The 20,615-nt window shown below is 33.8% G+C and overlaps 1 protein-coding gene across 15 annotated transcripts in view; it reads left to right on the forward strand.

The window, feature by feature from the left end:
- Positions 1–20,615, forward strand: part of LOC127939034 (triadin-like) — a 37,616-nt gene that overhangs the window by 10,869 nt on the left and 6,132 nt on the right. For 4 of the 15 annotated variants that reach the window (XM_052536016.1, XM_052536015.1, XM_052536017.1 and 1 more), the window contains 22 exons: positions 856–882; positions 1,087–1,113; positions 3,008–4,258; positions 6,721–6,822; positions 10,178–10,240; positions 11,524–11,619; positions 12,218–12,244; positions 13,478–13,522; positions 13,612–13,656; positions 13,776–13,820; positions 14,455–14,511; positions 14,646–14,699; positions 14,831–14,878; positions 15,059–15,109; positions 15,249–15,296; positions 15,402–15,449; positions 15,615–15,662; positions 15,740–15,775; positions 15,852–15,899; positions 16,392–16,430; positions 18,279–18,335; positions 19,857–19,877. In XM_052536016.1, the coding sequence (XP_052391976.1) occupies positions 856–882; positions 1,087–1,113; positions 3,008–4,258; positions 6,721–6,822; positions 10,178–10,240; positions 11,524–11,619; positions 12,218–12,244; positions 13,478–13,522; positions 13,612–13,656; positions 13,776–13,820; positions 14,455–14,511; positions 14,646–14,699; positions 14,831–14,878; positions 15,059–15,109; positions 15,249–15,296; positions 15,402–15,449; positions 15,615–15,662; positions 15,740–15,775; positions 15,852–15,899; positions 16,392–16,430; positions 18,279–18,335; positions 19,857–19,877 (2,283 nt within the window). Of the gene's footprint in view, positions 1–855; positions 883–1,086; positions 1,114–3,007; positions 4,259–6,720; positions 6,823–10,177; positions 10,241–11,523; positions 11,620–12,217; positions 12,245–13,477; positions 13,523–13,611; positions 13,657–13,775; positions 13,821–14,454; positions 14,512–14,645; positions 14,700–14,830; positions 14,879–15,058; positions 15,110–15,248; positions 15,297–15,401; positions 15,450–15,614; positions 15,663–15,739; positions 15,776–15,851; positions 15,900–16,391; positions 16,431–18,278; positions 18,336–19,856; positions 19,878–20,123; positions 20,163–20,615 lie in introns of all 15 variants that reach the window. The other 11 variants (XR_008148868.1, XM_052536025.1, XM_052536019.1 and 8 more) reach the window with 9 other exon arrangements.

The raw sequence follows: 20,615 nt of genomic DNA on the forward strand, positions 1-20,615 counted from the left end.
AATCCTTGTCATTTAATATTATTGTATGACCCTGATGTATTGTTTTTATGCACTTGCAATGAGGTCAAGAAAGAACTTCAGGGTCAGGAGCAGGTTTGTGCAAAATTCTTAATTAAATAATTGACTCCCTTCCAATTCAAAAGTTGACAGGAATGACAGGAAGAGTAATTCACTGAATTGCAATTTAAATTATGCATTCTGGAAAATGATGTGTTCAAATTATCAGTTCAATACAATATGCATTTCCATATATGTGGCATTTCAGTGTCAGTTATGAATGGTGCACAACCTGATTTACTAGATTTGACAGTAGGCTATACATATACAGTAATGGGAATTTATGAAAATAGCACAGATATTCAAAACGTAAAGCAATTTCATAATCTTTTCTGTAAATTAGAAATATAATATAGATAAATACAGATGTATTTTTGTATCAGACTGAGTAAAACAGGCTCGCCAGATCAAATCAAACAGACAAACAAGCTGATTAATTAATCATTTGAATTGTACACATGCAAAAGCATTACCAGGCATAAAGGTAGCTTCACAATTATTTAGATTTAAACCTGTTATCTGCATGCAAATTAAATATGTAAGTGTGAAAGACAAAGATTGCACAAAAAAAAAAAAAAAAAACACTGTGTGTGTACTGGTGTTGGCATGCCCTTTTTCTATTTTATAGAAGACCTTCAGGGATATGGGAATAAAATGCTGTGGATCGCAGACAAGCCTTTTCCCATCTCTGAGCCACATTTATAATTTATGCAACTCTCATCAATGTTTCAAAAGATCTATTTTGTAGGTTCTTCTCTAACACTGTCTTTTGTCTTCCTTCCTCTTTTACCGATTTAGGTGAGCGTCATTTTGTGAGGAAAAAAGGTTAGTATCAAACTCTGTGCTTCACTTTGATCATGTAGCCTAGACAAATAAGAAATGCCAACTTTGGCTAGCAGGCCCTGGATTGAGCATCTCTGACAGTCACTGTGCCATATAAACAATTGCATTTTTGTACCGTGCATTAAACCTCACAGTATCCAACTAACTTAATCAGTTTTTCTTATGTTCTGTGTCTCTCTCCTCTAGGAGAATTCTTGCCACCGAGGAAAAAAGGTTTGTGTCTTGATGAGCGCTTGATGAGATTGCATTCATTAGAGAACACATAAACTATCAGCATAACAGATAACAGTTTGCTTGTATCTGTAATTAACATATTTATATTACAGTTGCATTAGGAGGGCAAGCATTAGAGTATTTTGTGGAGAATGGGCACTAAGCAGTCATTGATTGCGCTGTTACATTCAGTGCCATTCATAATCATTTTCCTTTGTTTTCACACACCCTAATTGTGCTCCCATGCTAATCAGTGTTCCATAAAGCTGCATGTATTAGTCCATTAACAACTTCATGAAATGATCATTAAGCCACCTCTAAATGGCAAAGCTAATGCAATCAGAAAGCATCTAAACAACATTATTAGTTTCAGCTTATGCAAATGTTTGTGAATAAAAGTCGTCTCATATATATACTAAAAGTCTGTATTTGATTATACGGGTGACAAATTTCCTATCATTTGTCATATTAACACTTAAGGGGACTCTGCAAGCTTCATAAATTGGTGTGGCCCAGTTTTGCTTTAAAGGAACAGTCGGTAATTGCTAAAACAGGGACACGTAAGAGACCAAGAAATTAGTTGTGCACTCCTAAGGCATATAGGCAATGTCACTGGAGGACTATGATATATTGTAATTATTGTTCTAAGAGGATGCTATACACCGTGCAGCAACACAGTAATTTCAGATGCTGTGAACTGCCCCTTTACAATGCCTGTTATTGTAAAATGTTCAAATAACCTTCTAAAGATGCTATGATATGGGTAAAGACCATTTTCCTTCCTGTGTAGAAAGAGGAAATTAGGGCGGGACATATTTTTTAAATAACCACAGATTATGTGCTGTACTTTTATAGACAAAAACCCGGAAACCAGTTAGCATTTTAGCCCTTCTGGTTCAATCACCCTGAAGTCAGTGAGTTTTCTAAGTTGATTTTTGTTCAAATGCCTGACATAAGGTCTGTGGATAACACAAGCTTTTATTTTATGACGTAAAATACATCAGTAATACCCCCATGTGATTTTTAAAGCTTTTACTTGTCTTGAAAAAGGACTGGCTGAATGGGACAACAGAAGTTGTCAGGAACATTAAACGTCATCATCCCAAACAGAAAATAAATCTTGAATTCACTAGTCCACTTTTAAAGCTTCACTGTGTTCATAGTACTCTTGCAAACTACTCCAACTCAAAATTTGAGAAAATATATATTTATATATATATATACAGTATATAAAGACGAAAAGAGCTGTCAGAAACCTACTGGTGGTGACATTGAAGTCATGCAACCATGGAATAGTTTGTTTATAGCTTACATTTGACATTTTACATTTGCCAAAAAGGACAAAAGTTGCATTAATTTGTGAAGATTGTCAAAATTAGCACAATGGGTAAGAATCATAAACTTTTGTTGGTCACGGAGCTTAATTTCTGCAATAATCCAAAAGCCAATGTCAAGGATACCAGGTTGGTCTTCAAAAATGCATAATTACTACATACTCTATAGATATATAAAGATGTGTTTACACTATACACTAAAATTATTTTTATGATTATTATTTGAGCATTTTGAAGACCTCATTAAGCTGTTACTAGGAATTCAAAACTGTCACATATGTTACAACAGGTAAGAAAAGATAACCACAATTTCAGTTTCATGCCTACTTTAACAGACACTGACTAAAATATACAAACATTTGTAATTCTGCCAAGTACTGAATATCATTATGAGGTCTCATCAAGTTATGATTGATGTACTCCTTTATCAATCAATCATTTGCACACTGAAGGGATTATGTCAGAGTTAAACACTAATTTGCAATATATAAGTCTTATTATATGTTATCCATTACAGCTTGATCCATTACACTGATATTTCTGAAAACCTAATGATATAGTTGCAGAGATATGGGCCAAGGAGATGTTAGAAGACGAAGGGGATTATGAGGAGGAAGAGGAAGATGAGGTGCTTGCTCTTGAAGAGGAGGGGGAAGAAGAAGAAGAAGAATATGGGGATGAAGAGGAAGAAGAGGTAGAAGAAAGTGATGAGGAGATCGTAGAGGAGGAAGAAGAGGAGGAGGAATTAACAAAGGAAGCAGTGGTGGAGGAAAAGAGAAAAGAGGAGGCTGAAAAAAAGGAGAAAGAGGAAGATGATGCTCATAATGAGGAAGAAAAAGAAGATGAAGAGGAGGAAGCAGCAGCAGAAGTTGTGCAGAAGGAGGAGGACAAAGAAAAGGAGGAAGAGGAGGCTGATGCAGATGAAGAAAATGAAGATGAAAAGAAGGGAGTAGCAGCAGAAGCTGTGCAGAAGGAGGAGGAAACAGAAAAGGAAGAAGAGGAAGCTGATGCTGAGCAGGAAGAAGAACATGAAGAGGAAGCTGCTGCTGCTCCTGCTGTCAAGAAGAAAGATACTTCGATCCCTGCTGATTCTGATGAGGAGAAAGAAGAAACTGCAGAACAAGTCACTTCTAAAGAAACCGAGAAAAGAAAAAAAGATACTCCTGCTGATGATAAAGATGATGACCAAAAAGATGACCAAAGCGAGGAAAAAGATGATGACGATGAAGCCCAAGAGGCTGATATCGCCATAGCTGTTGGTATTATAGCTGATGCTGGTGCTACAGTCGCTGATGTTGAAGTGCAAGAAACTGGTGAGGAATCTATACTTCTTAAAGCTGATGCCAATTCAAAGCTATTAACAACCATAGAAGAGAGTGCTGCTAAAGCTGATAATGCAGTGGCTGATTTAGCTGACTCACAAGATGGCTTAAGCGCTACTGATGACCATGATGATAAGATGATAAAAGAGCTAGCTGACGATCATGGTGAGGTTACAGAAGACGGTCTTGAAGATGAGACTGGTAATGGACTGATAGACGCTGACTCTGAGAAAGATATAACACGTGAAGTTGAGGGTGTTTTTGAGGAGCCTGAGCTAGCCGATGATGTTGCAGATAAGGAGGAGCAGGAGCAAGAGGGAAAAGAGGAGGGAGAGGAACAGATAAGGGTTGAGGATGATGATGATGATGATGATGCTGCTGCTGCTGATGATGATATTATAGTAACAGCACCTGTAGTTAGTTCTGACGCAGGTGGAGATGAGACAACAGTGGTGGCTGATGAAGATGGTGACTCTTCACCCGAAAAAGGTACCAAGATTATGGTTATTGACTCTAAAAGATCATTTATTTTGTTTTGTTTGTTTGTTTTTTAAATGTGTCTAGCCAGTGATCCCTGAACAACTCTTTGGTTCTTTTTAGTGATTCAAAAGCATACAGTGTGACCAGCGTAGTCTGATTTCCAAAGGAACGAGTCAAAGTCTGGTCTTTTTAGTGAACCAAAATAGAGCGCATCCAGCGTAGTCCAATTCCCAAATGAATCACTCTGAAATGGTTAATTTTAGTGAATAAAAAACATAGAGCACAAGTAACACTTTAGAATAAGGTTCCATTAGTTAATGTTAATTAATGTATTAATTAACATGAACAAACAATGAATAATACATTTATTACTGTATTTATTCATCTTCGTTAATGTTAGTTAATGAAAATACAGTTATTCATTGTTAGTTCATGGTAATTCACAGTGCATTAACTAATGTTAACAAGCACAACTTTTGATTTAAATAATGCATTAGTAAATGTTGAAATTAACATGAAGACTTATAAATGCTGTAGAAGGATTGTTCTTGCTTAGTTCATGTTAACGAAAGTAGTTAACTCACATTAAAGGTGCTGCATGGAACTTTTGTAAAAAAATATTTTTTTACATATTTATTAAACCTGTCATTATGTCCTGACAGTAGAATATGAGACAGATTATCTGTGAAAAAAATCAAGCTCCTCTGGCTCCTCCCAGTGGTCCTATTGCCATTTGCCGTTACAGACCGCTCCCGGTAAGAAATCAACCAATCAGAGCTGCGGTCCATAACTTTGTTTGTGTTCAAAATGTAGAAAAATTTATATAATAAGCGAGTACACCATGAATCCATTTTCCAAACCGTGTTTTTAGCTTGTCCTGAATCACTAGGGTACACCTATAATAAGTGTTTATATTCGGACTATTTTAGATTGCTTCGGGGGGTACCGCGGCGGAGTAACCCAGTACCTTTGTGATTCTTCATAGACATAAACAGAGAGAAGTAGTTCAGGCTACAATGTTCTTCCGCAAGACGCAAGCAGTTCTGTTTATTAACCGCTAGAGCGTCAAAAGTTACCTACCACAGCTTTAACTAATGGAACCTTATTCTAAAGTGTTACCTACAGCACAACCTACATTAATCCAGTTTCTGATAGAATGACTCTGTGTGGAATATTTTGTTTTATTTTTTATGATTCACAAACATATAGCACTACTAGTGTAGTCTAATTCTTGAGCCAATCACTCTGAGCCACATTATTTTTAGTAAATCAAAAACATACAATGAAGCCAATATAATCTGTCTTCCAAACAATTTACTCTAATACTTTGACTCTATTTGGTGAATTTATTATGCTTTTTCATTATAATTTTATAAAATAATGAATGGACTATTTTAACACATTTGTTTTTTTTTTTATATTGGATTGTTTTATAGCCTATATATACTGTATAAGGCCAGTTTTTGGATTGCATTTATTTATTCCTTAATAGTACTAAAAAATAGGAACTGTTAAGAAACCATAACAAGAATTGGAAATTGGAACTCTTTATATATCCTCAAGAATTCTTTACAATTCCTATGTGTAGGTTTTCTCAATTTTAACTGAATACTTTAGTCATTTAGACATCACTTGCTATCACACAAAAATAGTTCAGTATAAGTTTCTGCTATACATATCCAAATATGCTTTTAAGAAGGGACCCCATTTGAGTTTGTTGAAGACTAATTCATGCTGAGTGGATCAAAGAACAGCAGCTAGTGCATTGCCGTTCAGCTGCCAGTGAAACAGTTAGAAAACATAAGAGACTGCTTTCGTGTCATCTGTCACCAAACACTTGTCTCGAAAAGGGTCATTCAAGGTCATCAAAGTTCTGGATGATGAATGAAAACACTGGAAAGAGATTAAGCCAATATGCACTTGCAAACGAGAGAAAATCAAAATAGGTTATTGTAGCTAGAATGAGTAAAAAGCTAGGAATAGTGGTTATAGTCATAGTTTTAGCTGGAGCAACACATAAAGTTAATGGTAAGTTATGCATACTGCCTATACCTTTTGCTTTTTACTTAGGTAGTCAAACAAAGGGCAGCTTGACTAACTTAATTTATCTGATTCGCTAATTGCCTTTGCACAAAGCCAAACCACCTGTTCCATCTCCTAACTCACCGCTGATGATGCAAATGCAATCTGAAGGATCAGTCTCAGTAGAATAATTGAAAAAAAAAAAAGATTCTATTTGCAAATTAAATCTGATTATATCTCTTTGTCAAACACTAATGCAATCTAGCCACCAACAAAGGGGACATTTTAGCTCCCGCCAAAATCACTTGGAAGAGTTCAAGAATAATAGGTCAAGGGAAAATGAATTTTTACTGTTTACTAAAGGTTGGAAAGACTTCGAAACAAAATCATGCATACTTCTTGTGATCTATCCGGTGAGCTTTATAAATATGTTTGCTTTCCTTTCAAAGACATAACAACCCTGAAAGAAGAGGAGAAAGATGAAAAGGATGAAAGCGCAGAGGAGGCGGAAATCGCTGAAAAAGCACCAGAACCAGAACCGGTCCCTAAAGGTAACAAACATAGCAACAGTTTGCTTGCATGAAGCATATAAAATGAACCAGAATTAAAATGAGAATATCATGCCAACACTAATGAGCTCCAAGGTCTCACTAAGGAGCTCAAAAACTGTGGAGGAGTGGTGTTCTACAACAGGCAGAAGTCTGATGGAGGTGGATGATGGGAGAAGAGGGCAAGTGTGTGTGTGGCTGTGGATGTGAGGGTTGAGCAGACCCTTAGGCCTTAAACTTTGATCTCCAACGACTTCCTTATAGCTATTTTTCCCCATCTACTTCACAGCATTAGGATGATGTTGGTGTGTGTCTAGTTGCTTGATGTTCTGCACTGGTCTCTGCTGCACTCTCAGAAAAAAAAGGTACAAAAGCTATCACCTGGGAAATTTATTTTCAAAAAGTACAATTTGTAAATTTTTAGGTACAAATATGTACACTTCAGGTGTTAATACTTACCTTTAAGGAACTAATATGCACCCTTTAGGTACAAAGGTATACCCTTTGAAAAGGTACCGCCACAGTGACAGATTTTGTACATTGTTTTTCTGTGTGTATAAAAAGACAAAAAAAAAAAAAGTACTTTCTCAGACTCAGTTATAGATCAAAGGGGTCTGGCCTCATTTATTATATCCTTGACTGTTATAACTGTAATGTTAAAGTGACCATTTATTGAACTTTATTTATTGAGCTGAATATTTAAGAAATGCTATATATTATAGTTTATTTGTTTATTTATTTAATAATAATTATTCATTATTTATTAAAATATGTATTTTCAATGATCAATTAATAATAATTTTAATTAGTATATAGGCCATGTATACAGATGTTTTTAAAAATGCACTTTCTTTCTTTCTTTCTTTCTTCAACAGTTTTTAAACAGTTCTTGAAATTAATATGTACTATTTTTAACTGAAGCCATATTTTTCATTATTTACCTAAAATACATATTTTAAAGATAATGCAAAAAAGGTGTAACCTCAGCCATGGTGAAATGAACATTATAAAAGCACAAGGATCTCTATAATATGATTTCCTCCTGTGAGATGTATTCCTCCCTTTCCAATTATTCTTGTTATTTGATTTATCGATATGGTGTTGAACTAGAATTTTTCTGAATTCCTCCTGAGGGCAAAAGATTCTACTGGGTATCAGATTAAAATCTGGAGAGGAGATTGGGGATAAAGCCATGTGTGTATTGCAAGATGGAAAACTAATCCCACTCTGAGACAGTGTGTGACAGAGCAGTATCACAGACTCACAGATGAGTTCAGAGTACTGACTGCTGCTGCTTCTGTCTGGGAACAACAGAATGAAGTGTACTTGTGCCTGTAGAGACAACAGTGGAACATGGTGAGACTGTGGTTACACACAGTGCAGAGAACTGATACTTATACAGAGAGATTCAAATACATTTCAAAAAGGAGAAAAGCTCTCTAAACTGTCAATTCAAGCGCACCCTATAACAAACATAACAAGTTGTTGCTAATGTTCTCTGACTTGTTACTAGGGAGTCACAACTTGGTAACTAAGGTGTTCTGAGATGCTGTAAACAAAATTATATTTTGTTATAAAGCAGCTCTTATTTTTTTCAGTTAAAGTCAGTTAATTGCTGATTCAGTGATGTTCTCATCCAGCTCAGTTCAGTTTTCTCCTAATTGTGTCTGTGCAAACAAGTCGATAATATCGGCAGATATAAAGTGTCCCCAAATAAGTGAGCCAAAAAAATCAACAGTGGCAAAGAACCCAAACTTCTTATTTGACAGAAACGGGGGATAAAAACCTTGGGAGAAACCAGGTTTAGTCATGGGGCCAGTTCTCCTCTGGCCAGATGAACCAAACATGGTGTGGTTTAGTTCAAGGCAGCATCAGAAGTCAGAACGTGGACTGGCATCACTCAAAACATCCATCCAGTGAAGATTGGAGTACATCACATGGTGAAAGAGTCAAAGCTGGGCACAGGGTCTATGCAGAGGACCTGGTTCTCATGGTCTTTGCTGAGGATTTTTGCCCAAAAATGGTAGATTGGTCTTAACAACCTTAGCAGCGATTCTGAAGACCAGGCAACTATGTAGCAATCATGAAGATAAAAAATTGCTCAAGTAAGCCTTAACAATTTATAATAAGATTATTTACATTTTTAGGCAAGGATTTGTCAAGACAACATTCGAACTTTAATAAAATTTGTTCAGAGTTTGTTTTCACCTTCATTGATTTTGCAGCAACATATTGATTTGCATTCAATCTCCTGCTGTTTGTGCACTGGACAGATTAAAAATGTATGTCGAGTTTGGGGGCATTTATGCACACTGAATATAATATGGCTCATGCAGATCTCAAGTTGACCTTTACCTTTATGAAGTGAAAGGAAATCATTTTATTTTAAGACATACCTTCATGAAATTTCCACAGCAACATCTCTGATCACTACAAATTTTATTTTATTTTATTTAAATAATTTTTTTTACAAAACAATGTATAATTCAGTATTCATTACACAATAAAGTGCATAATTATTACTCAGTAAATAAATGGCAGCAATACAATCTGATTATAATATGTTCAGTGTATACATTGGCTCTATCATATATATATATATATATATATATATATATATATATATATATATATATATATATATATATATATATATATATATATATATATATATATATATATATATATATATGTTTTTTTTGTTTGTTTGTTTTTTTTACAAAAGAGTGTATAATCCAGTATTCAGTAAATGTGTGTGCTTGTTTTGGCCCCATCATCAAGCAATATTTGGGAGTCTTTTTCCACCCGTTTCATGTCCAAAGATATCCCAGGATTGTATCATGCTGATCTGTTTCATTGACAAGGCTACCTCAAATAGATCTGACTTGTTTTTGACTTTACTATTTTGTACTTTAGTTCTTTAAAATGTTGTGCTCTGCAAAAAATTACAGCAATAACATCACCCCATTCCATTTACTACAGAGCGTACGCCAGAAAAATGAGAATCTCGGCCTTGCCTGCAGGCAAGCAGCAGATACTCTATCATTCCTCTATCAAGAACATCATTAGATATGTTTCACACAACAGAATAAATCCCTGCTGAGAGAAAGACTCCTGCTGCTAGGCGAGAGAGCAAAAATGTGGGACTTGAAGAGATCCATTTTGACCCATGGGGTTGAACAGTCCGCACAGAAAGCACAAATAAAGCACAAAAAGATCTGAACATCAAAGTTGACATTGTGTGGATGTGTGTGTGTGTGTGTGTGAACAAGTACATATCAGTGTCTTTTGTCTTTCTATTTTCTTTCTGGGCTGTAAGACTCACCTTTTGTTTTGTTTGCTTTATTTCTTAAAACAGCGGCAGCCAAGGAAGCGAAAGAAAAAGAAGCAGAGGAGCCTGTGGCAGAGGCTGAAAAAGAAGGTCAGTACATAATTAAAGTGCTGCTGTTGTCTCCAAATAGAGAAACTTTTTTATTTTATTTTATTTTATTTTATTTAAAAAGAAGGTCAGAGCAAAATTACAGTTTAAGTGCTACTACTGTCTCTAAATACGCATCTTATTTCACATTACATTTTTTATCCTATTTAATTTTTTATGAAAAAAAATGCAAATGCAAATTTACACAAATGTAATATATGAAGTTTCAATGGCAAATCAAAGTTATAGTCATATCTTATATATCCATAGTCATATCCTATAATATCCTACTTTACGCCTTTCAATGCCCCTGCTGATCTTAATAATCAGAAAAGAGTAAATGCATTTTGTTAGCTAATAAACTTTAGCACCAAAGGTCAGTGAGAAAACAGAGGAAGAAAGAATGCATGCTGTTTTAATAACACATATCATGTTCTCAGCTGCAGCGTTGAGTGATATCAAAAATGGCATTAGCATTTAAGGTTAAAGACATTTTGAATGACACCACCCTGTAATTCCCAGCGAGCATGTAAATAACATTATTCTAAGAGACTTTCTTGGAATTCTTGCAGCCGCTTAAAACATTTCCCTTCTTCTCAGCCATTATCTTCAGATTTGTTGTTACTGTTAATCTCCGTTTGTTGGCGAGGTTGTCAACCTGTTTTTATTTTTAGCTGGCATCCTTCTTGTTAAAATAATCCAATCTCTTTACTGATGGGGTGGTATTTAATCCAAAATTTGTCACATTAATTCTGGCAAAATTATGCAATCCAAATTTATAATGAAGGTGTCATATTTGTATCCTGTGATTTACTACCACCACTCTAAAAATAAATTTCAGTAATAACATTTTGATTTATGGATGTAAAATCTGGAATTGGCCTCTGATGTCATAAGCACATTATGGGTTTTAAAGATAATGACACTAATATATTCATCAGTAGAAGACATTTATCCTCGTGTTTAGCTGCCAATGTGATCTTTATCACCCTGTGTTGATTTAAACAAGGCTAATCTAACACATCTCTCATTAGTTTGTCTGTTTTTGAACAGTTTCACATTATTTCATGTACATCATAATAATTTTCAGATTTAGTATATTTTTTTGTGACTGATTCGATTTTGCTTTTTTTTCGAATAAGTCTGAGGGTGCCTCCAAAAAAAAAGATTTAGATTACCCAAACGAACTGAACCCTGACACCAAACGAACCCGTGTGTGCACAAAAAATGCTCATTTGGAAGTCCTTAAAAATTACACTCACAATTTTGCATTTGTTTGTATCCAGACAAACACAAAGAGGCCTCTGCCTGTCCTTGTATGCATTCAGTAATACCTAAAGAGCCTCAAAAAACCCAAGACACTAAACCAAAGGAAGAAAAAGGTATTTGGTATTGACTCGCAAGGTCAATATCATGCATGTTGTTTTAAAATATAATAAACAAAAGCCTGGGCATATTCTATTGCATTCTAGAGCCATTCTATAGCAAATTACACTGGCTCATGGATCAACTGTAGATCTAGTTAGAGAAATGGAATCTTGTGATTATGTTCTAACAAATATTGTGAGCTTTTCATGCAAAAATAACTGATATTCTGTATTTTGAACATGCAATAAAATATAATCACTGATTGGTGAATGATGTGTACCTAAAAACACATTTGCACCAGTGGTATAGAAGTGACTGAAGACGTGGATGTCTCCGTACTTTAAACTCATACCATCCTGCTTTCTACTGTGCTTACAGGATAGCATATAAAAAAAAAGATTCAAGATTAAGTTTTGTTTCTCTTCCTAACAATTTGCTGAAATTGCTAGGCAAAGTTTTTGCCACTAATGGATCAGCAAAGCCATGTTTGGTGGTTTGCATTGTTGTTTAGAGAAATCCACTCATATTCGCCATCTAGTGTAATGATAAATTAAAGTGCTACATTAATTGTCACTCATTGTCCTTTTTTCCTTTTTTCTTTGTTTCTTCCAGCTGAACCTGAGAAAGAAAAGAAAAGAGGTGTGTTTATTCAATAATATTACTGAACAAAATGTTATTGCCGCTGATATATATATATATATATATATATATATATATATATATATATATATATATATATATATATATCAACTGCAAGAAGTTAATAATAGATACTTTAGAAAATAGTTACATATGCATTTATTATATAAAGTATGTTTTCTTTGAGTATCATGGATTATGCTTGGCCAAGTAAATTATCTTTTTTTCAATAACAAACTACACACATTATTTAATCTTAGACATGGGACCACATATTTTTATACAACAGATCTATGAACATAAGTTAATAACAAGTAACTTGTATTTTATATCAGATATGGTCTGTTAGTTTGTTTAATTTTGTTCATCGAAGCGATAGCTTTGCAAGTTAATTTTTCAAATCATTTTAGAATAATGAAAAATATACAATGATCTCATCTATATAATAACATAGTAATCTGTTTTACAGGACATCACTGAGGATCTTATATCAGTAAAATAGTTGTATTTTTTTGACAAACACAATAGTGCCCCCTGGTGCATAATAATTAATGCAGATTTTGTTTTGTTTTTGTTTTTAAATCGAAACCCCAGCCTTAAGAAATACTAAAGATAGTATTTCCACTCTAATATGCTTATTTGTATAATCAATTTGCAACAACAATCATGACTGCTGATACAGCTGATACACTGACAACAAACACTGGCAAAGTGTTTATATATATATTAATAGTTTATAGTATCAGTGATTTAGTCAACATGAAGTGCTTCAGTTTTCAGCTCTCTCTAAACAAAGCAGTTTAGCTTGATTCATGTCATGTCTCTAGTAAATTAGTATAAAAATCTATTGATAAATCATATTGATGTGCTTTAAAAGATTGTTCTGTTATTTTAACAAAATGGTTAAAATAGTCTAATTAATAATGCAATAAAATATAAAAAATCAAATAATTGTGAGCCAACGGCATTATGGGACATTTCATGCCAAAATCCACTTTAGAAAATGTATTTATTCCTAAATTCAATTTTGATTTGTTTATTTCCACATTTAGTAAAATGACAAATATATATTTCCAATTAGATGTCTTTCATGGTGCATTTGACACAGTGTTTTAATTTTGCCAGCAAACACTGTATATTTTTACAATCATTTTCAGCTGACTAAATTTCTGGCAACAAATTTGGAGATAATCATACTAATTTTATATTGTTTATTGTGTTTTCCATCTCCAGAAGCTGAGACTAAGAGAAGGGAACCCCTGCTTAAAGAGAGGAAAGGTCCAATAGCCCTCTTAACATCAGAGTTATTGTTTTTTTTATTGAATATTGTACTAAAATTAACTTCATAACTAATATTTGCTCATCAGAAAAAGAGTCTCCAGTAAGAACAAGACTAGAAAAAGCAAAGAAAGGTGCAAAAGAAAAAGCACAATGTGTGCCTGCTTTATCATCAAGCCCTGAATGACATTTTTCAAATGACTTTATAATCTTTGAAATTAATACTGACTCAAATTTGCTTTCTGCTTCACAGCTCCAAAAGCAAAGACAGCGGCTGTCAACATACCCAAAAAGAGAAGTAAATCCACATGATCTGACCATACTTTACTTCTTTAAAGGGATAGTTCATCAATAAATGAAAGTCCTGTCATCATGTCTTCACACATTTTGCTAAATTTTCACATGCTGTTTTCCATAAAACACACATTAATGGCAAACAGGAACTTTTCAAACTCAACCTATATGGTAAAATAATAATAATAATAATAATAATAATAATAATAATAATAATAATAATAATAATAATAATAATAATATTAAATAAAAAACATACAAGTTATCCATGTAAGTTGTGAGCAATATTACAGATCTTCTGCAACTTTAAACATGCACATATTCAAATCACACAAGTTTGAACTACCAGTGAGGAAGATTAAGAGTGTCAAACAACTTATGATTTCAGGATACTTTATGTCAGGCCCTGGTCAAAATTTATTTTCATTACATGAAAAAAAGAGTAGCATGAACATACTGCTTAACATCTTCTTTTGTGTTCTACAGAAGAAAGAAATCATACAGGTTTTGATCAATGAGGAAATGATGACAGATTTTTCATTTTTGGCTGAACTTCTAAGTTGATGTCAAATTTAAAAATTCCATTTGATTTAACTATATGACAGCAGTGCTCTCCCTTTCCCTTTTCCTAATAACAGGATCTCGAGCCTCAGAGGATGTGGAAGTGTCAGCTGCTCCAGCTCTGATACAGGATCGTGAGTGCAACTCATATCCTTGTGACTTTTTAATATGTGTTACATTCACATTATGCAAAAAGACAGCATCAGTAACACACAATCTACAGTCTGGTGTAACTCTGAATCTTTCTTTTCACAATCCGGTGAAACAGTTCCTATGTGCCGACCAACACCTGTGTACTGCCCAGCGCCCCCTGGCTGGTATGGTGAGTAATGCAGCCACTCATAATTACTGTTGTGATGTACTAGGTGTACTTTACACACAACACCTTTAAATTTAAACAAACCAAAAATATTCTTTAATGCCCTGAAATCTACTTTATCTTTTATCTTACAGTGCATCATATAGTTACAAGTAGCCCATTACCACCATCCGATATTCCAGGTATTCAAAACTATTTTAATTTAAATCCATTCATAAAATAATTAACATATTATTGCTAACTAAATAGTGTGTCTGTCAATGAAAAAAAGAAATAATAAAAAATAAAAAACGTGAATTTCAGTGAAAGTGCAGTATGTTTACTAGAAATATATTTTTAACAATAGTTACTGTGTTTTTCAGAATCAGAAGTTCAAATTTCAACAACTAATCAAGCTCCTACTCTACTGAAAGGTGTTTATCCTGCAATATATTATTAATTTAATTCTATATGACAATAATTTTGTTTTTGTATTTTTCTTTTTCTTCTTCTTCTTCTTTTTTTTTTTTATATTTTTTTTTTTTATTTGAATGAATGTTTCCTTTGCTTAAGAACCAGAAGCTGCTTTGGCAAAACCAAAACAAGCCACTAAAAAGAAAGGTATATTGTAGTAATTTGTTTTGTGCCAATAGTAAGAATGTATTATAGTTTATAGCTATGTTAACAGACCTGAAGCAAGTAATAACCTTTGACCTCCAATTTCAGAACCAGCAGTGCCTAAAGAAAAAGCCAAAGTAGCTCCTACAAAGAAGGGTGAGATCCAATTTAAATTATATGAAATGAAAGGCAATATCTGAGTTAAAATAATTTTGGAGAAGATGCTGATTTGTCATTATTATAACAACTTTGTTATACATTTTGTATTTGAATTTGTGCATTCCTATTTGATTTTATACATTTGTACTGTATGTCTTCAAGACCCCACAGTTACTAAAGCCAAAGTAAAACCTTCAGTGGCAAAGAAAGGTAAGAATAATAGAAAAATGATGGCTAAATTTAGATTTTAGAGTTTCATACTGAATAAATCCTTTTCTATTATTTAGAGCCAACAGCTGTGAAAGAGAAGTCTAAAAGGACAGGTAATTATGGTTCAGGAACTGACTTGGAAGTAGTTTTATATTAATGAGTAGTAGCTTATAATTTCATATTTTACAGAGCGAATGATCTCTAAAGAAAAGGCTAAACCTATCTCTACTAAGAAAGGTACATATTGTTGTTGTATATTATTTGTATTATTCCCTTTAATACTCACAGAAAGAGGTTCAACTGTATCCTATTCTGGGTGTTTTGAAATTGATAACATTTTTCACACTGGATGATATTTGTTTGCTTCTAGTGCCTGCTAGCCGCACCGTTAGCAATGTCAACGAGTAAATGTAATGTTGCTTGGAGTAAATGTAATTGTCCCTGCTACTTGTTAGCTGAATTCCACATTGCACATTATTTTTGCTTATCAGTTGCATCTAGATTGGCACACATGGACAATGATTTGTTGTTGTATGCTTTTTTCCACTTGCCATTTTGTTTATTTGATGCCATAAAATCCCTGTGGTCATACAGTCAGAGCACCAGTCTTATGAAACATGGTGTCTTTAAGATGTGCAGTATGATTTTGATAAATATCGAACAATATTTGATTATTTCATAATCAATTCAATAACAATTTACTCTTTTTTTGTGCCCATACATTGGAAGAAGAGAAAGCTGGAAAAGAAGTGAAGCCCAAAGCAGAGGGTATGTTATTTTATTGTATAGAATTTCAGTAATAGTTTTACTAGTGCTCATATTTAAGGGTTAGGGGTTTAAACAACCCCCTAATATTAAATATTAAACTACTGAACTCTTATTTTATTATTAGTAATAATAAGGATTGCAATCTTGCTCTGAATGTGTTGAAGACACTTTTGTTCTAGTGAATATTTCAGTCAGTAGTCCTCCAAACAACAAATACATTCGATTAATGATGTTGTCAATCTTAAGTGATAGGTCACTGCATTTTAGATTGCTAATGGATTGTATAGAATTATTGCATGCAATACTTCATGACTTCTTGACAGGAAACCAGTACACAATATTTATGTGCTATTTAACTCCTTGGCATCCTGTAAAGGGCTAAAGTTAGTAAATCCTGTTTACAGTAACTGACAACATGACAAAAAGTAAAAGTGATAAAGTAGTGTTATATATATATATATATATATATAGTATATATATATATATATATATATATATATTAGGGGTGTAACGGTTCACAAAACTCACAGTTCGGTTCGATACGATACACTGATGTCACGGTTCGGTTCGGTTCGATACGTTTTAGATACAGCAAAATGTAAAAACATCTCAACTTTTCAGAATGCCGCAAGCGCACCGCGGGTCATGTGACAAGAACTAACCAATCAGCTTCATCCTTTCCCGTAACAACGTTGAGAGCTCAGCCAAGATGAAGGATCAGCTGATCATAGTTGAATATGGATTGCAATTTTGAAATAAATTTAGTAGCAGAGCTACTGCAAGCGATTTTTAGAGCTGCAAATCCATTTATCCTTCGCTGAAATTTCCGCGTCTCATGGAGAGAGCACGTCATTGTTGCTTAGCAAAGACAGACGCCTCATGAGCGCTTCTGCCCGAGCGCTTTGGAAAGGAGGAGAAAGACGCGCTTAGCGTTTTCCACGCGTTTTTAGGCACGATATGTGAACGGCCCCTAAGGCGCTCGCTCACTCAGCACGCGCTGAAGGCTCGTTGCAAAATGTCGAATGCCTTTAACAGACCAGAAATATAAGATCCTAAAATAACCAACAGGTCTGGTGTTTGGGTTGGATTCCCTGTAAGCTATAGTTTCTAAATGCTGCAGGGATAGTTTGCTGCGTGCATGTTTCTCCTTTTTTTCGTCTTTTCCCAGATAGTACTGACGCATATATCCCAGATATTCCCGCTGGTGTTTTTTTTTTTTTTTTTTTTTTCCCGCTGGTGTACCCTGTCATGTTGCAGATGCGACATACCGTTGTTTTTTTATCCACCACTCTCTTGCCATCACCATTATAGCTTAAAGGGAATCCAAAGTGCACCCAAACACCAGACCTGTTGGTTATTGGAGGATCTTCTCATTTCTAGTCTGTTAAACGCATTGGCTATTTTGCAACGAGCCTTCAGCGCGTACTGAGTGAGCGAGCGCCTGCTGAGTAGCCTAACATAAACATAGAAGATGGTGTTTTTTTCTTCTTCGGGAGTGTCAGGGGCGTTGCCTGTTACGTTGTTTGGGTTATTGGGCTACCTTGTTGAACGCATATCATTATATTTCTCTCTCTCTCTTTTTTTTTTTTTCAAATATAATTAATTACTCCAACGAACCGTTCGGTATGCATAATGCGTACCGCGTACCGAACCGAAAGCGTCGTACCGAACGGTTCAATACGAATACGCGTATCGTTATACCCCTAATATATATATATATATATATATATATATATATATATATATATATATATATATATATATATATATATATATATATATATATATATATTGTATACTGCATACTATATCATCAGTGTAATATGCTTGATTATGTTTGATCATTAGTCAAAAAGAAGGCTGCACCAACACCGAAAGTCAATCAAGCCACTGAAGAAGTTGTGGGTAAGTTTTAATGATTATTTTCAGATTGCATCATAAAAGTCTGATAGCCATCTCTGTATCTTTGAATATCGCCCCTAAAAGAGAGAAAATATCTTTGGTTTCCATTGCTAACAAGCGTAAAACTGGATCAGAAGTTCTCACACATTTTTATTCTTGACAGCTCAAAGCACAAAATAGACAGGCATGGCAAAATATTGAGGAATTGTTTTTATATTAATTTCCCAATGGATGCTTTTTGTTTAGAAAACTGGTACACAGTTTCTTTGTTTTCACTGAGAACTCACTGCAAGGTGGATCAAGTCAGCAAAAAATTAATAAATAATAAAATCTCGCTATAGACTTCAGTTGGCACAAGAAAATTAGATCTGTCAAGTTATGTAACTTCAGATGAAGCCATGAGAGAATTTCTCGATTTTGTGACAGGAAGTGTACCTTTCATGTTCTTCTCCATAACTATGTAATCACAAAACTGTGCATGTGTTCCAGACACCTGAAGAATAGAAATAACTCTATTCCTAAGGTGTTGTTTCACCTCACACAGGTTCCCAGGTATGAAGCAGTCTGTGCGTCTTCTTTAAAAACTAGTGTGCTGACTATTTAGACAGCATTTTAAAGAGATAAGTTGACCAAAAACAAAAACAAAAAACAAACAAAAAAAAACAAAACAATATATATATATTTATTATAGAATTTAAATAATTTAAATTATTATTATTATTTTTTTTTTTGGTCAACTTATCTATTTAAAATGCTGTCTAAATATTGTATATGATTTTTTTCATCCTCATGTCATCTGAGTTGAACTCAAGAACTGGAAATTTGTTATGTGAACTGGATCAGCTATTTAATTTCAACAGTCAGGCTCAAAAGAATAAACTTGTATTTTTAGTGATATTATATTATATTATATTATATTATATTATATTATATTATATTATATTATATTATATTATATTATATTATATTATATATTCCTTTATTTCACAAAATAGGAAAATATTTAGTGATTTTGTTTTTATATTTATTATAACATCACAAAATATATTGGCCTAAATTTAAGATTCATGTATTTGAATTGCTTATAACATTTCCACCCATTTTGATTACACATTTAACTAATACATAAACTAATAAACTTAAAAGCATATTTTTCAGTCATACATCAATGAAAAAGGGTGAGAAACTGTAAAAATGACTGCACTAAATATAATGGCATAGTTTATTATTAAATATTTGCATCTACATTTGATATTAATTAATAATATTTTTTTCAAAAGACATTTATTCAAATTGGTAAAACAAACAATTATTCAGTTAGAAAGTATTAACATGGTAAAATATGGCTAGCTGTAGGTGTAGCTGTCTCTTCTGAGGTTCTATTTTAGTTAGAATGCTGCCTATTAACGAAGTGAGAAATCTCTCTAGGTTTTGGAACAAAGGCCATGTTTTTTGCCATCGCTTTAAGGTTGATCTTTGCTAACCACGATTCTGTCATTACATTTCTGACTTCAAACAAACCAGCTGAGGCACCAGCACCAGCAAGTAAGTTCAGAAGTTTTCTTGCATCCATGAGTTGTGAAAGAGTATGCTGTGAAGCGTTTTTTATTTATTTATTTTTTTTATGTAGACTGTTTGCTTCATATATAGTAATGCTGTCCCTAATCATTCAGCAAGTCATAAGCAATAATCAAAAGCATGCATTTGTGTAAGCAGGTTAAACATCTGCAGATACATTTAGAAATGCATTGCTAAGCATTAATAGTGATAATGTGAACCTGCATATTGTAGAACTTGGGAGAACTTCAAAAACTTCCAGGTGACGCTGAGGTACAATTCCCCTTTTGATTAGATGTATTCACTTCACCATCAGTTTCAATAACCGAACCGCAATAATTCACTGGAAATCAAATAAACCACATTGTTACTATTCAAGGTTCCCACTTAAACCAGAGATTAAACTATTTTTAAACAGTGTTAGTGAAATTACAAATTAAATGCTGCTATTAATACACTAACGCTGCTGGCAGTTTGACCCTGTGAACTCCTAATGTCACTCTTCCACTTTAACACCCACCTACTGTCCTTTTTTACATAAATCACTTGACATGCTTGTTAGAGTCAAGTTTACTAACTAGTGTGCCACTTTAGTGCATGTTAAATCAGTAAAAACCCTGGGTCTTACTCAGCAACCACTTGCAGTCTGATTTAGCAAGGCACTATTCACTGAAAAGCATAATTTTATCAGTATAATTGTCTTATATTCCAGTGAACACAAAAGTA

The sequence above is a fragment of the Carassius gibelio genome, chromosome A20, assembly GCF_023724105.1.
Source record: "Carassius gibelio isolate Cgi1373 ecotype wild population from Czech Republic chromosome A20, carGib1.2-hapl.c, whole genome shotgun sequence".
Classification (NCBI taxonomy): Eukaryota; Metazoa; Chordata; class Actinopteri; order Cypriniformes; family Cyprinidae; genus Carassius; species Carassius gibelio.